Source organism: Phyllostomus discolor, chromosome 6 (genome assembly GCF_004126475.2).
Source record: "Phyllostomus discolor isolate MPI-MPIP mPhyDis1 chromosome 6, mPhyDis1.pri.v3, whole genome shotgun sequence".
NCBI lineage: Eukaryota > Metazoa > Chordata > Mammalia > Chiroptera > Phyllostomidae > Phyllostomus > Phyllostomus discolor.
Window position 1 is genome coordinate 169,877,755 of NC_040908.2, and position 15,221 is coordinate 169,892,975.

Consider the following 15,221-nt stretch of genomic DNA (forward strand, 5'->3'; position numbering starts at 1 on the left):
AGGCGTCCTCAGCGGTGGCTCTAAAAAGGGGGCGGTGCAGCTTTCTCAGGCCGGCGTTCAGCGGCTGTGCTGCTCCCTGAAGCCAGCCCGTGTTGTGGCCGTCACCTCCCGGGCGGGGCTCTAGTCGGGCCCCGGGACCCAGTTCTCCGGCGCCCGGTCACCCCCCAACCCCCCTGTGCCTGCCTGGAAGCCAGCCCTTGGCGCCCCGCAGCTGGCCAAGGTGTGCGCTGCAGAGAAGGGGCTGGCGTTGCCGTTAACGGAGATGGGAGCCACGTGACATTAACCCGACCTGTCCGAGTGGGAGACCCTGCGGCATTCACAATACCGTGCGACCACCACCTCTGCCTAAAACACTTTCAGCCCCGACGTCCAGCCAAGACGGAAGCGCAGGCAGACACGCTGTGCCCCCTCGCACAACCAAAAGGAGGGCAACAACAAATTTAAAAACAAAAACCAACCAGAACTGCCAGAGAACGGAACTGTATGGAAGTCGGACAACCAAGGAGTTAGAGAAGAAACACTCACCCAGACCAGCAGGAGGGGCGGAGACCGGCAGTCAGGCGGAGAGGACTCTCCCCAAGGCGGCGGCTGGCAGACCCAAAGAGGCAGCGGGCTGCGGACCAGGCGGTCCCACATCCGTGTGCAGATAAACTGGGAGGGACACCTGGGGAACGAGACAGACCCACAACCCAGGGTCCCAGCCTGGGGAAATAAAGCCTCAAGACCTCTGACTGTAAAAACCTGTGGGGGTTGTGGCAGCGGGAGAAACTCCCAGCCTCACAGGAGAGGACATTGGAGAGACCCACAGGGTCCCAGAATGTACACAAACCCACCCACCGGGGAGTCAGCACCAGAAGGGCCCAGTTTGCTTGTGGGCAGCGGGGGAAGCAACTGGAAACTGCTGAGAGCTGAAGAAGCGACACTCTTCTGGCTCGGACCCCTCCCCCACAGAGGGCACCACAACGCAAGGCTGAGAGTTGCCCCGCCCTGGGGAACACCTAAGGCTCCGCCCCTCACTACGGAACAGGCCCGCCTAGACAATAAAAACATGGCCTGAATGAAAGAACAGATCAAATTCCAGAAAAAGGACTAAGTGAGGGAGAGATAGCCAACCTATCAGATGCAGAGTTGAAAACACTGATAATCAGGATGCTCACAGAATTGGTTGAGCATGGTCGCAACATAGAGGAAAAGGTAAAATAAAGGAAAGTGTACAGGGAACCAACAGTGATGGGAAGGAAACCAGGACTTAAATCAGTGATTTGGAGCAGAAGGAAGAAATAAACATTCGACCAGAACAGAATGAAGAAACAAGAATTTCTTCAAAACAGTGAGGAGAGGCTTAGGAACCTCGGGGACAACTTGAAACGTTCCAACATCCGAATCACAGGGGTGCCAGAAGGAGAAGAGGAATAGCAAGGAGTTGAAAACTTATTTGAACAAATAATGAAGGAGAACTTTTTCAATCTGGCAAAGGAAATAGACTTCCAGGAAGTCCAGGAAGCTCAGAGAGTCCCTAAGAAGTTGGACCCAAGGAAGCACACACCGAGGCACATCATAAGTACATCACCCAAATTAAAGAGAAGGAGAGAATCTTAAAAGCAGCAAGAGAAAAGGAAAGAGTTACCTACAGAGGAGTTCCCATTAGTCTATCAGCTGATTTCTCAAAAGAAACCTGAAAGGAGGTTGGAAAGGAGTATTTGAAGTCATGAAAGGCAATGACCTACATCCAAGATGACTCTACCCAGCAAAGCTGTCATTTAGAATGGGAGGGCAGATAGAGTGCTTCCCAGATGAGGTCAAGTTGAAGGAGTTCATCATCACCAAGTCCTTGTTGTATGAAATGTTAAAGGGACTTCTCTAAGGAAAAGAAGAAGGTAAAAAATAGGAACAGTAAAATGACAACAAACTCCCAACTATTAAAAACTGAACCTACAAACAAAAACAAACGAAGCAAACAACTGGAACAGGAGCAGAACCACAGAAACGGAGATCCCCTGGAGGGTTGTCAGCAGGGAGTGCGAGGGGAGTGGGAGGGGCAAAGGTGCAGGGAATGAGAAGCACAGACGGTCGGCAGAAGATAGAGGAGGTGAGAACAGTGTGGGAAACGGAGAAGCCAGAGAACTTGTACGTACGACCCAGGGACATGAACTAAGGGGTGGGGGGGGGGGATAAATGCTGGTGGGAGGGGGTGGAGCGCAGAGGGGGAGAAAGGGGAGAAAAAACGGGACAGCTGTCACAGCATGATCAGTAAAATATACTTAAGAAAAATAAGTGACGACAGTCAAAGCAGCAACAACCAGAAACATTTGGACACCCCATCAGCAGCCACCCCACCCCCAGGCACCCGGCGGTCGGCGGGTCTGCAGGCTCTGGTCGGCTCAGCTCTGGGAAGGGGTGTCCGCTTTCTGCCAGGCGGGCCGCCCTGTGCCTCTGTCCCCGGGGCTCCGCACTACAGGGCCACCCAGCATCAGCAACTCGAGGCCAGGGTGCCCGCCCTGAAGCAGCCCCCGAGCGCATGGCCACCTGCAGGGCCTCTCCCCGTCCCTGTAGATGAGGGTGTGTTTGGGTGGCTCTCGTCCCCTCCTGCGGACGCACGTCTCTGCCACGTGGCCCCCGTGGCTCAGGCACGCGGCAGCCGTCCCGGGCGCCCCGCAGCGGAGGCAGGGCCCAGCGGGCTCCAAGCAAGTGAGTAGCAGGGCGTGGGTCCAGGCCGGGAGCACCTCCTGGACCACCTCCAAGGTCAGGGCCTGGCACTCAGCAGTAGTTGGCCATGGAGACCCGGAGGAGCCCACGGGGCTGGCTCCGGTCACTGGGTGCGAGCAGGTGGCCTGGCGGCTGGCCGGTGTGCCCTGAGTGGAGCTTGGGATGGAGCGTGCCGGGTGGGCGCGGAGACCTGAGCTCGGGCCTCGGGTCCAGGCGGGCGTTTTCAGCTCCTGCCTTGCCCGCCCGGCCCCGGCTGGTTTCTTCCTCTTCGTCCTTCCCTGTGGTGCAGGGCGGCTGCCCTCCTGGTTCAGAAGGGTCAGGTCCGAAAGCAGGAGTGAGTGACATTGAACATGTTGAAAATCAGAAATAAGTCCTTTGTTGGCTTGGAGGTGAAAGCAGCCCCAGGTGCTCCCACGGCAGCGTGGCCTCGGTTATTTTGGGGGCGCCCGTCCCCCCGGTTCACAGGAGGGGTGGGCCTGGGCCGCCTGCTGCCTCTGCTGGCCCCTTGGGGGCTTCCCCGGACTCCTTTGAGGGTGCTGAGCTGTCCGAGCTCCTGCACCTTGGCCCACTCCCCCTGCAACAGACAGGGTGCGGCACTGTGGGGGAGGGGCTCTGCGTAACCCCCTGCAAGCCCCCCTCCCCAACACCCAGTGGGAGCGATGCCCTGCAGGCCTCTCCTTCCTGTGCGCCCAGCACGGTGACCCAGGCGGCATCCGCCGTCTGCGACACGTTTCTCCAGGGGCCCAGTCAGGGCGTCCTGGGCCCCAGCGCCCGAGGTGCGGCCTGGGCCGGTGCCCCGAGTGAACTGGTGAGAACACAGCTCAGGCAGTGACGCCATCCAGGCTGAGACGCAGGCAGGGCCCTGCGTCCTCCGGGGCTGGGACAGGGGGGCGCTAGGGGCCACTGGCACCCTGCCGCGAGCAAGCCTGCGCTAGGCTGGGTCGGACTCGGGAGGAAGCGCCCTGGGAGCCCTGGTTGCAGTTTCCTGCTCCCCCATTTCCACGTCCTGTCCCTGATGCCAGCCCGGGCCCCGGGGATGGATTGGAAACCTACGAGCCAGCTGGGTCTGGGCCCTAGCTGCCCACCATCCGTCTGCCTGTGGCCTCCAGCAGGTCCCAGAACCCTCGGAGTCCCCGGTGCTGCCACGGTCAAGCGGCTGCCCGTCTCTGAGGGCCGTGGCACCCGTCCTGGGCAGGAGCCTTCCGGCCCCTCGCGCCCCCGCGCCCCACCCGCCTCCCCTCAGCCCCTGCTCCTGCCGGGCAGGCCTCCGGCACCCGGCGTCGTCGCTCATCACCCCCTCCCTGTAATGGAGCCCCCGGGCAAAGTCCCCGTGCCTCTCCCGTGTCCTCTGCCCCTGGCCACAGCCCGTGGGCCCTTGGGACACAGAAATGAGACCCTGGCGCTGCCTCAGTCCCTTCCTGGAGCGTGGGCACAGCAAGAGTCGGGGCAGCAGAAGGGACTCGGTCCACACGGGCAGGGCGGGGGGCTCTGTGAGGGTGGGGTGCCGGCTCCTAAGTGATGGCCCCTTAGTGCTCGGCTCGGGGCCATCAGGGCCGGCCCCACGGGGAAGGACGGGGATGGAGGTGTCTGTGAGCTGGGCCCGGGGCAGGGGCTGTGCGAGCCGGGCCTCCTTGGGCCTGTGGGTGGCAGTGCGGCACGGCAGCCCCGTGGGGCGCTCGAGGCAGCCAGGTGTGACCCGGTGTCCCGCTGGCTGGCTGGGGTCCCTGGGCTGTGCCCGCAGCTGCGTCCTGTTGCCCGCTGTCACGAGTCTTCTCGGGCGAGCCCCCAGTCCCGGGACCCCCCAGCCCTTCCTGCCTAGCAGGGCCTTCACCGGCCATGATGCCCTGTCCGCGTGGAGAGCCCCGAGGGCCCCCGGTCCTCACGGATGCACCACTCACTGCCGTCCTCCCGGGACTGCCGGGGCGGAGGAGCTCGAGCGCCACGCAGCCGCCGTGCACCCGCGCGGGGCCCGGCCCGTTCTCGGTGACCGCGGAGGCGCCCTCCCGAGCGACCGTGGTGAGCGTTCGAGGCTCCAGCGGGCGTGGGGCCCTCTGTGCCCTGGAGCCTGTGGCACCCGCCAGCTCACTGCCACCCCCCAGGGCAGGGAGCTCCTGCTCAGCGCTGTCTGTCTGTCTGTCTGTCTGTCTCCGCGGCCGCTCGCTCCCCTCCCCCCTGTGCACACACACGCGCACACACATGCACTCCTGCCTTCCTTCTCTCCCTCTCCTGGCCCTCCTCTGGCCGTCCATGTGGCTGATGTGACCATGGGCAGGTGCTGCGCCCGCACTGACTTCCCTGGGCTCCCGGGGGAAGCCGCCCGTGGGGGCCCGTCGGCCACCTCACGTCCATTCCAGGGAGGCCTGCGCTGCGTCGCCGTCGGCAGGCCGGTGGCCTGAGAGAGTCCTTTGCCAAGACGGGCAGAGGCAGGCGGGGGTGGGGAGAGGGCGGTCGGGTGACTGGTCGGGAAGGTCGGGCGTAGGTAGAGAACTGAGGGGCAGCTGGGGGTGGTTGGCCGTCACCGGACGCCCCCGGGCTGTAATTACTTTTGAGGTAAGTCCTGGCCCCAGGCCGGGCATTCGAGGCTCTCAGGGCGCAGATGCGTGGAGAGCGGGTCCCCGTGTTCCCGGCGGGAAGCACGGGCCTGGGCACCGAGCAGAGGGGCCGCCTAAGACTCCAGGCGGCGGCGGGCACACGGCCGGCCCGGGAGGCCGGGAAGGAGGGGATGGTGGTGGGCAGTGGGGGCCGTGCCGGGCGCGACTCCGTGAGGCACGCTCGGGGGCGGCCCTGGCCTGTCCCCCTGGCGGCCAGGAGCCCCAGGAGCTGGAAGCCACAAGCGTCCCGTCACAGTCCTGTCGGCCTTGGGGCTGACACCGGGGTCGAGGGGGGCTGCTGCTCCCTGGCGCACGTCCCACAGGGACGAGGGCTGGCAGCCAACCTCACGGATGTCCCGTGGCCACAGGCCAGCAGCTGGCCCGTCCTGGCCCGGCTCCCACCGCCGGCGCCGGCCCCACAAGCGTCCGGGGCGGCTGTCCCCCGGGGCGGGGCGGGCACCTGCGGGACACGCTGCGCTGCGCTCTGACGTGCGGCCCGAGCGTTTGCAGGGCCCGCACCGGTTCCCGGAGCCGTGTCGGGTGCCGACACGTGTGAGCAGGAGGACACGTGTGTGGAGGGCAGTGGGATGGCCGGGTGTCCCGGCCCCGGTGGGTGTCGGGGTGGCGGGGGGTTCCCCGCGGCCCAGACGGTGAGCGAGGCTGAACGGAGAAGTGGCGGTCGGGCAGGCGTGGGGGTGCCGGCGAGCTCGTTCTCGGGGGTCCTGTTCAGCCCCCCGTCTCCGTGTGAGAACGAGGCCTCTGGCCGCCCAGTGACCCGGCTGCTGTCTCTGCCCTGCAGGTAGAGGCCGGCGGGTGCAGCCCGCGTGGTCCCCTCCGGCCGGGTCGGAGCCCTGCAAGCTGCGCCTGTACAACAGCCTCACCCGGAACAAGGTCAGAAGGGGCCCTGGGGTGGGCCGGGGTGGGGCCGGGCCGGCTCTGCAGGAGCCCCGGGGCCCTGCCGCAGCGCTGAGCTGCCGCTGTCGGTTCTGGCGGGCGCCGGGGTTCCGAGAATGCAGGTGTGGCCCCCGAGCTGCCCCCGTGAGCTCTGTGTGGGTGGCCCGGGCTGAGCCGTGTCTGAAGCCCTGCCTGCCTGCCTGCCGGCCCGTCGGTGTGGGGTCCCCGAGTGGCTCTTGGGCCCGGCCCAGGCACAAGCATTCACGGTAGCTCAGAGCCGGGCCAAGTGTCGGCCCGCTTCCGACGAGGGCCCCCGGTGGCAGCAGACATCCCGGTGGCTGCCTGGCCGGACACGCAGAGCGAGGCGAGAGGTGCTGTCGGGAGACCAGAGGGGGTTTGCTCGGCTTGGCCAGTGGTGCAGGCTGGCGGGGTCTCCGTTGGCGAGCACGCTTAGCAGACAGGGGCTCCCTGGTGATCCCCGTGGGTGACGGCGGCCCGGAGCTGGTCTGCGACTGCGGGACCATTCGGCAGGCGGGGGGTGGAGCGGCCGGCACAGGCTTGATTCGGGTGGTCCAGCCTGTCAGCCGGCTCCTCCAGGCCTGCGGACCCTGGGCAGTGCTCGACACCGGCATCTGCGCTGTGACAGGAGACTAGCCCCCCCCCGGCCCCCCCCAATTGTTTCTGGGGCAGACCCTGGTCCATCAGAGCCTCGGCACATGCCGGGCACGCAGCGGGCACCCCGTACTCGCCAGCCGCCGTGGGTGCGGCAGCGGCCTTTCAGAAAACGGGCGAGCGCTCATTTGCTCCTCCGCCTGCCTCCGGGGTGGTGGGGGGGGAGCCCAGGCACCCAGGGCTCCTCGGTTTCTGGGAAGGTGCCTTCGGGAGCCCAGCGAACTCCCCCCTCCCCCCAGGCTTTGTCACTTTTTCAGACAACATGGTGCCCGTTGAATTTGGCGTAAAGCAAACAAATGGTGGCGTGCCGGGCATGGCTTGCTCGGGGGTCCTGCACGCCTTGGCATTTCTCGTGACTGTCGCCTCGTCTCTCACAAAGGAGGTGTTTGTCCCCCAAAACGGGAGGAGAGTGACGTGGTACTGCTGCGGGCCCACCGTGTACGACGCCTCTCACATGGGGCACGCCAGGTAGGGCGCCGGGCGGGGCCCCCGGTCTGCTGCTGGCCCCTGGCCCCTGGCGTGTGAAAGGAGAATCCGCCCGGAACTTCCTCCTCCCGTCAGCACCGCGGTCCCAGAAGCGTCAGGCAGCCCCAGTCCCACGGAGAAACACGCGCCTCGGCCCGTTGCCCACGGCCTGAGCGTTCCCCGGGCAGGGCTGCCGTGCGTGTGCTTGAGGCTCTCCGAAGCCCATGCCTCCGCGGGGGGCCGGGCACCCCATGTCCCAGACGCCCGGGCTCGAGGCCAGGTGGCCCACGGCAGCCTCGGGGTGTGGCCCGTGGGGGCGGCGGGCCGCGGGGCTGACGGGGGACCGTCTCCCGGCCGCCGAGACCGTGTGCGCCGTGCGGGAGGAAAGGCCTGCCCTTCCCTCCTCTCCCCTCCAGGTCCTACATCTCCTTCGACATCCTGCGGCGAGTGCTGAGGGACTACTTCGGCTTCGACGTCTTCTACTGCGTGAACATCACGGACATCGACGACAAGGTGGGGGCTTCCGAGACGGCGCCTGGGAGAAGCGACTCCGGGCCCGGCTGGCGTGGCTCAGTGGGCTGAGCGCCGGCCTGGGAACCCAGGGGTCGCCGGGTGGATTCCCGGTCAGGGCACAGGCCTGGGTTTGGGGCCAGGTCCCCAGTAGGGGGCGTGTGAGAGGCGACCACACATTGCTGTTTCTGTCCTTCTATTTCTCCCTCCCTTCCCCTCCAGTAAACAAAAATCTTTAAAAAACAAAAGGAAACAGTTGACCTTGGGATTGGTAAACGAACTTCGGGAGGCCTGGCCGGCTCAGGCCTCACCCTCAGGACGGGAATCCGACCCCTTGATGGGCCGGAGTCCCAGCTCCTGTGGACAACGGCCTCTTGTATTCAGACATGTGGGTGCTGGTGGAAAGCGGCGTGCCCAGCTGCCCGCTGACCACGTGATCACGGAGGGCCTAGCGTGTGGCGCCTTGGGGGGCGCCGGGGTCTGCTGCTTTTTTCAGCAGCGAAGAGGCGACGTAGCCCCAGGCTGGGCTCAGTGGTTGGAAGGTGGCGGGTGTGTGGGGGTTCCTGGCGGCATGCCCTGGGGCGCAGTGGTCCCCACGCAGTGAGCTCCTGTTGCGAAGCAATGCATGGGGCTCAGTGAGCCCTAACCCTCACCCTAACCCCTAACCCTAACCCTGCTCTCCCGCCAGATCATCAAGAGGGCCCGGCAGAACCACCTGTTTGAACAGTATCTGGAGGAACAGCCGCCCGCGGCCCGCCTCCTGGAGGACGTGCGCACTGCCCTGCAGGTGGGTCTGCCCCGCGCCTGGTCTGGGCCTGTAGCCGTCCTTGAGCCCCTGGCCTGGAGCAGGGCCTTCCGTGCACATGGTGCGGGGGCCAGGCCCGCGGGGTCGGCAGGCTCAGCCGCCAGGACAGATGCGTGCGGATGGGGGCGGTGCGGGTGGCCGTTGGTCCACAGGTGAGAGATGTCAGGATGCACCGGCGTGCCACCGGCCCACACCTCCTTGTAAACGGCTTCTGCCGTGTCTGCCGGACCCTCCCTGCCTGGTCACAGCCCATCAGCTGCCCTGGCCGCCATGCAGGGGCCGGCCAGGCTCCCCGGCTGTGCTGCTCGGGCTCCGCAGGGCTGCTGGGCAAGACAGGCTGCTCCCTCTGACGTCCAGTTTGGAGCAAGGGGTGCTACACGCTGGTGCGTTGCCTGGGGGGTTGGCGAAGGTGGTTTTGTCCTGAGAGTCACTGTCATTGCCGACCGCAGTCATAATTGCTGGTGCGCTCGTGCCGCCTGTTCTGGAAGAGGAAATGGAGTGAGAGTAGAGCTTAGTTGTCCTTCGGGCCGGCGAGGGGAAGGCCCCCTCCGCTGTGGGCACCTTCGTGATGAGGTGGCCGGTGGGACCTCCTGTGTCTCTAGGTGATGCCTGTGTCACGCCCAGCACGGCCCTAGGCGACGTGCTTTCACGCCATATTCCACGTCAGGCGCACCGTCGTGGGGTGCAGCTAGGCCCAAGGCCTGCGGGGCGTGGCGGCCCCTGGACTGCCTGGGCCTGGGCCTGGGCCTCGGGCTCCCCGCTCCTGCCCTGCCTGCACCGGGGGAAGCTGGGATGACGCTCTTGGGGACACAGACAGCGGGGCAGACTGGTCCTCCTGGGCCGAGTGCCCTCGTGGACAGGTTGGGGGGCCGGGGCTCACAGGCCTGCCCGCCCCTCTCGGTTGCAGCCGTTCTCAGCGAAACTCAGCGAGACCACAGACCCCGACAAGAGGCAGATGCTGGAGCGCAGCCTGCAGGCCGTGCGGCTCGCAGTGGAGCCACTGGAGAGAGCGCTGCAGGCCGGCCTCGCTGCGGGGGACGTGGACAGCCGTGCGCAGGTGAGCAGGGGCCCGGCCAGGCCTCGGCCCCGCAGGGCTCGCTGCTGGGGTCTGATCCCCTGTCCCAGCTCCATCTGCCCGCCCACCACCCCCGCCCCATCCTCCTGCCCCACTTCCTGCAGTGAGACCTGCTACGCCCCCCTTCCAGCCCTCCCCTCGGACAAGCAGGAGGCCCTTCTGGGACGTGTGGGGTGCAGCCCTCCCTCTAGATTACCCCAGAAGTGTCCGCTGGGCTCCCCAGCTGCTCTTAAGGGCAGCGCCTGGAGAAAGAGGCATGAGGGACTGGAGTGGCCAAGACCCGTGGGGCCCCCCGGCACCCCAGGCCAATGCTTACGCCTCTGGAGAGGCCCCCCTGCGGCTGGAGTGGGGGCATGGCCACCCGGCGGCCCTGGGCCTCTTTCCCGGCTCTCCCATGCCACACAGGGCTGCAGCCGTCCCCTGTCACCCCGCCCACCTGTCACCCTGCAGTTGGCTATCAGAGCCACCTGACTGCCCTTCTTTACACCAGCGCCCCCTGCTGGCCACCCTCGTCAAACCCCATGAACCTGGGACACCCACAGAGAGAGCCCACCCAGCGGGTCTGCCCCCTGGTGTCTGCACACGGCAGGTGGCTCGGGTGTGCTCCTCCTGACCCCCAGGAGAGGGTCGGGCGCCCCGGGTCTCGGAGGAGCACTTTTCCCTCCGGTGAGCCCTGAGGTGCGGCCGCTGGGGGCAGGCCGCCCTCACGGCTATGGACAGCAAGGCCCGCTCTTCATGGCGTGTCAGCCAGGCGGCGTGCAGGCCAGGCGGCGTGCCGGCGAGGGGTTCCCCGTGCTGCCTCTCTCTGTCTGCCCTGGGCCTCACGGGGCAGGTCGGGGAGTGTCCTCCGTGCCCAGAAGGGGCTGCGGGGAGGAGGTGTCATTTCTGTCTCAGACGTTCGGTGGGCGTCACCCGTGCGCCTGGGCCCGGTGCTCTCTCGTTCGGGAGGTCATTAGTTACTGATTCCGTCTCCTTGACAGACTTCTTCCGACTGTGGTATCTTGTGTGAGTTTTGGCGGCTCACTTCATTCCAAAACTCAGTGCGTAAACGTAGCTTGTGGAATGCTGGGCACACAGCTGCTTCGTGACGTCCCTTCATTACCCGGTTAGTGTCGCCGAGTCCTGCGGTGGCGCCCCCTCTCTTGCTTCCGGTGCCACTGCAGCGTCTGTGTCCTCACTCGGGCAGAGCCGGCCGGAAGCCCAATTATTTCACTGCCTTCAAAGAACCAGCTTTTGCTTCTGTTGATTTTCTCTGTTGGTTTCTTGTTTTCTGCTTCAAACTTCATTATTTTCTTCTGCCTGCTTTGGATTTAGTTTCTTCTTTTACTCATTTCCTAAGGTGGAAGCTTAAGGGGATGGATTTTACATATTCTGCTAATACATCCGTCCATGTTACAGATGTAAATGTTGGAAAATATTTTAGAATTTTCCTTCGGCCACGCAGCCCAGTGCCACGTCCAGGAGTGCGGGTCAGTGTCATGACTCGGGGACTCCCAGCCTCGTCTCTGCGTCGTCTCCGGGCTGGTCCCCCCTGGCCTGACGGCGGACCCTGAGACTGCCGTCCTTTGGTTTGTTCGGCCTTGGGGCCCACGTCCAGCCGGTCCTGCCGAGTGTCCCTGCCAGCTGGGGGCCCGGCCTGCTGCCCGCTGTCGGGTCAAGTCCGCAGGCATGCGGTGTAGCCAGCGGGCAAGCGTCGGCCGGAGCACGGGCTTGGGATCCAGCATGCGATGTGTCATCACCCGGGCACTTGGGACCGTGCTCTGAAGGAGCCACTTCTGTCGTCCGACTTCACCTCTGGGCCTCGGTCCTGCGATCTGAGCTTCCATTTTCCCCTCCTAGTCTCTCTCGTCGGTCGGTCACCTTCTCGGCTCTGCCGGGCGGGACATTCCTAGTTCTGGTCTCCTCCCGCGTGCCTCCCACTCGGGACTGCGTCCCCTTTCCCCGGGCCGCGGAGGACCTGAGAGCCCTTGAACTTGACTGAGGCCCCTGGTTCCCACGCCGTGTTTTCAGGGCGGTGTGTTCAGCTGTCGCTGTCCCAGCCCGTGGGGTCACTCTCCCCGTTCAGACACACGTGTTTTCCCCTCGGCCCCTCCTCCCCGGGAGGGCGGGCTCCGGCGACCCCAGCCTGGTGGCGGGTGTTGGCGGGCCTGGGGCTCCCCGTTTCCAGCAGCCGCCCTGCACTCCCGCCGCAGGGCTTCTGGCCACACGTGGGTGTCGCCACACTGGAAACGGACCAGATTCCAGTGTCGCCCAGACTGTCCGGGATCCGAGAGTCAGTCTCCTGGAGAGCGCGCTGGGGGCGGGGCACCTGCAGACCTGCTGTGTGCAGACCCGTCCAGGAGACGCCTGCGGCCGCGGGGCTGACCTCGGGGCTGACCTCGGGCAGGCCTTGGCGGTGCTGGTGGAGCTCGGTCCTGGTGTAGCTAGGAGCGGGCTCGTTTCCCCTTCGGAGTGGGCTTCGCTGGTCTCAGGGCTGAGATCCACAGCTGCTTCCTCGGCCCCGTGGGGCTGGTGCCCCACTGGCACCCCCCACCCCCCCGCACCGCCGCTGGGGGAGGCTCCTGCCCTTCCAGTCGCCTTTCTCTCCGAGGTGAAAGAGTCTACTCTCTCGGCTTCTTGTAAAACGTTCTCGTTTTCTGCTGTTGCGTCAAGACTTTGTAAGGGTTTGTTTTTCCCCCCACTTGTCCTCTGGGGTCTTTTTTGTGCTGTGCATCTGTGGAGTGTTGCCTCAGTTCTGGAAAATTCTGGAGACGTTGTCGAGGGCCACCGCTCTGTCCCCCTCTCCTGCCCACCAGGATCCCACTGGCCATAAACTGCAGCTCTGCTCGCTCTCCTGCGTCTCTCACCTGTCCCCAGGTGTCCCTCCCCGCCCTGCTTCATTCTGGGCGACTTCTTCAGGCCGTCCTCCTGTTCCAGCCCCCTAACCCACCTTGCGCGAGTTCTGTTCCACGGGCTGACGTGTCTCCGTTCTGGATGCCGGCTTCCTCCGGTCCTTCTCCGTCAGGCCTCGGCCCCTGTCGCTTGGTACCCAGGGCCCGGCCGGTGCCCGTCCGAGGCCGTCTCTGCAGGCCCCGCTCTCGGGTGCTTTTTGCGCAGGGCCTACGCCAGGGGCTGGGGCTCACCCTGGCTCACAGCCTGTGCTGACCCTGAGGCTGGAGATGTGGCTGCAGATGCGGCTGCCTGTGTGGGGATGACATCTCTCCCTGGGGCCAGGGGTGTGGCCCCATGGGCGTTCTCCCCCCCACCCCACATGGGCTGGGTTCCTCACTCACCTTCCGGCCGCAGGCCCAACAGCCTGGGCCTCCCAGGGGCCCTGCGTCTTCAGCTTGCCCACCGGGGCGCCAGCCTGGGGGGAGGGGCGGGGGGTGTGTCCCGGCACCATTTCCGTGACACCCACAAGCCCAGCGTGCCCTGGCCGACCCTGCCGTCAGCGTCCTGGTGTGCGGACACCGCCTCTCCCCCATCCCCTTGGTTCCTGCATCCCACCCCTATGTGACCGGCCCGTCCCCACGTCCCTGGGACGGCTCCAGTTCACCTGCACAGACTGGACTCTTCAAGGCAGATGGCAGGTTCCCCAGCCGGCAGGGCTCAGGCCGCAGCCCTGACACCCTGTCACAGACGGACACGTCTCCTGTCCGACGTGCATGCGTGCCGGGCCCACGTGCGCTCCCGCCCTGGACCGTGACTGCCCAGCACACGCACCCCCCCCGCCCCCGGTCCCCTCACAGTGGTGGGAGCTCCGGCACATGGGGCGCCTCTGAGCCCCTCACTCTCAGGACCCATGTTGTCTGGGTGCCGAGCCGTCGGTGGGCATCTCGGGCTCCGGGAGGTGCGGCCGCTCAGGTCAGGGCTGTGCTCGGCACCCCTTCCGTGGGCGCGGGCCGGCTAGCCGGAGGCGGCCCCGCCATCCTGGTGCGCTCGGGCGGACGGTCTCCCCTCCCCTGCAGGTGCTGCTGCAGGAAGCCAGGGACGTGCTGTCCGACTGGCTGGACTCCACGCGTGGCAGTGAGGTGACGGACAACTCCATCTTCTCCGAGCTGCCCAAGTTCTGGGAAGGGGAGTTCCACAGGGACATGCAAGCCCTGAACGTGAGTGTCGGGGGGCTGCCTGCCGCCGGGGCCGGGGGAGGGGCGTGCTCGGGACGGAGAGGCACCAGGCGTCTCTGCCTCCGCAGGTGCTCCCTCCCGACGCCCTGACCCGGGTCAGCGAGTACGTGCCGGAGATCGTGAGCTTCGTCCAGAGGATCGTGGACAACGGCTATGGGTGAGCCCGCCGCCCCGCTCAGCTGCTGGCGCTCCCCAGAGGGCTTCCCGGGCAGCAGCCTGGCTCGGGGGCCTGGGGCCGCCGTCACAGAGGCAGGCCCCGGACACCTCTGTGTCAGCAGGCCGGCCCCTCGGGCTGTGAGGGAGGCCTGTCACAGGCACCCACCCCGGCCTGCGAGTGGCTGCCCGTCGCCGCGTCCCCATGTGGCTCTGTGCAATGTGGGCCCGGCATCTCCCCTTTGGCCCGGTCTCCTCCTGTCAGGACGCACCGGTCTTACTGGGTCGGGGTCCGGCCTAGCCGCCGTGTCTCCCCTCGATGGCCTCTTCAGAGTCAAACACAGCCCTGTGGGCGTGGGCCCGGGGTAGCGGGGGGTCTCCGGGACAGAGGACGCCGCCTCCTCTGCCCACGCCACACGGTCACCGCAGGGCAGCCCGAGACGTGTGCACATGGAGTGGTGTGCGTGCGCCAGGCCCAGGCGGGAGGACAGGTCATCGCGGGCTCCTGGGGTGTGGACAGAGAGGCCAGGGTTTGTCTCTCCAGGACGTGGTTGTCCCCCAGGCAGGGCCGGGGCGGGAGCCGCGAGCTCCCAGGACACGAGGCAGGGGGTCTGTGCAGAGGGGCACGCCGCCGCCGCCGCCTCTGCCGTGTGGCGTGTCCTGGTCCTGTCGGGCTCAGCCCACACGGCACCACCGTGGGTTTGGTGATCCATCGCAGGTGCACAGAGGGCGGGGCCGGGAGCAGGGGGTGGGGCGGGCTTTCAGGGCGCCCTCCTGCACAGCTCCGGGGCTGACTCTGGGCCGGCGCACTCACCCCAATTTCCACTTCGCTTTCCAGCTACGTTTCAAACGGGTCTGTCTACTTTGATACGGCGAAGTTCGCTTCCAGTGAGGGACACTCGTACGGGAAGCTGGTGCCCGAGGCCGTGGGGGACCAGAAGGCCCTGCACGAGGGGGAAGGTGAGTGGGGGGCAGGTGAGGGAGATGGGGGCGTGTGGGCCAGGCCAGCACTGAGATTCCTGGGACCACGCTTTTTCACCTAAAGGAGACTTCGGGAGTTTTCTACATTGAGCCTGTGAAATGCATTATTTTCAAATAAGCAAACAAACAGACACAGCAGACTCTTGAACGACGCAGGTGTGAACTGCACGGGCCTGTCGCGCTCAGGCTGTTTGCAGTAAATACCATGAAAGTGTTTTTCTTATAATTTTTTTAAAAGACTTGATTTGTTTATTTCGAGACAG

General features: G+C 65.7%; 1 protein-coding gene across 1 annotated transcript in view; it reads left to right on the forward strand.

Annotated features, from left to right (window-relative positions):
* Positions 1-15,221, forward strand: part of CARS1 (cysteinyl-tRNA synthetase 1) — a 35,759-nt gene that overhangs the window by 5,952 nt on the left and 14,586 nt on the right. Inside the window, exons 2-9 of the mRNA XM_028516037.2 lie at positions 6,097-6,188; positions 7,243-7,331; positions 7,745-7,841; positions 8,527-8,625; positions 9,551-9,700; positions 13,666-13,806; positions 13,893-13,981; positions 14,816-14,937. Coding sequence (XP_028371838.1) covers positions 6,097-6,188; positions 7,243-7,331; positions 7,745-7,841; positions 8,527-8,625; positions 9,551-9,700; positions 13,666-13,806; positions 13,893-13,981; positions 14,816-14,937 — 879 coding nt within the window. The remainder of the gene's footprint in view (positions 1-6,096; positions 6,189-7,242; positions 7,332-7,744; positions 7,842-8,526; positions 8,626-9,550; positions 9,701-13,665; positions 13,807-13,892; positions 13,982-14,815; positions 14,938-15,221) is intronic.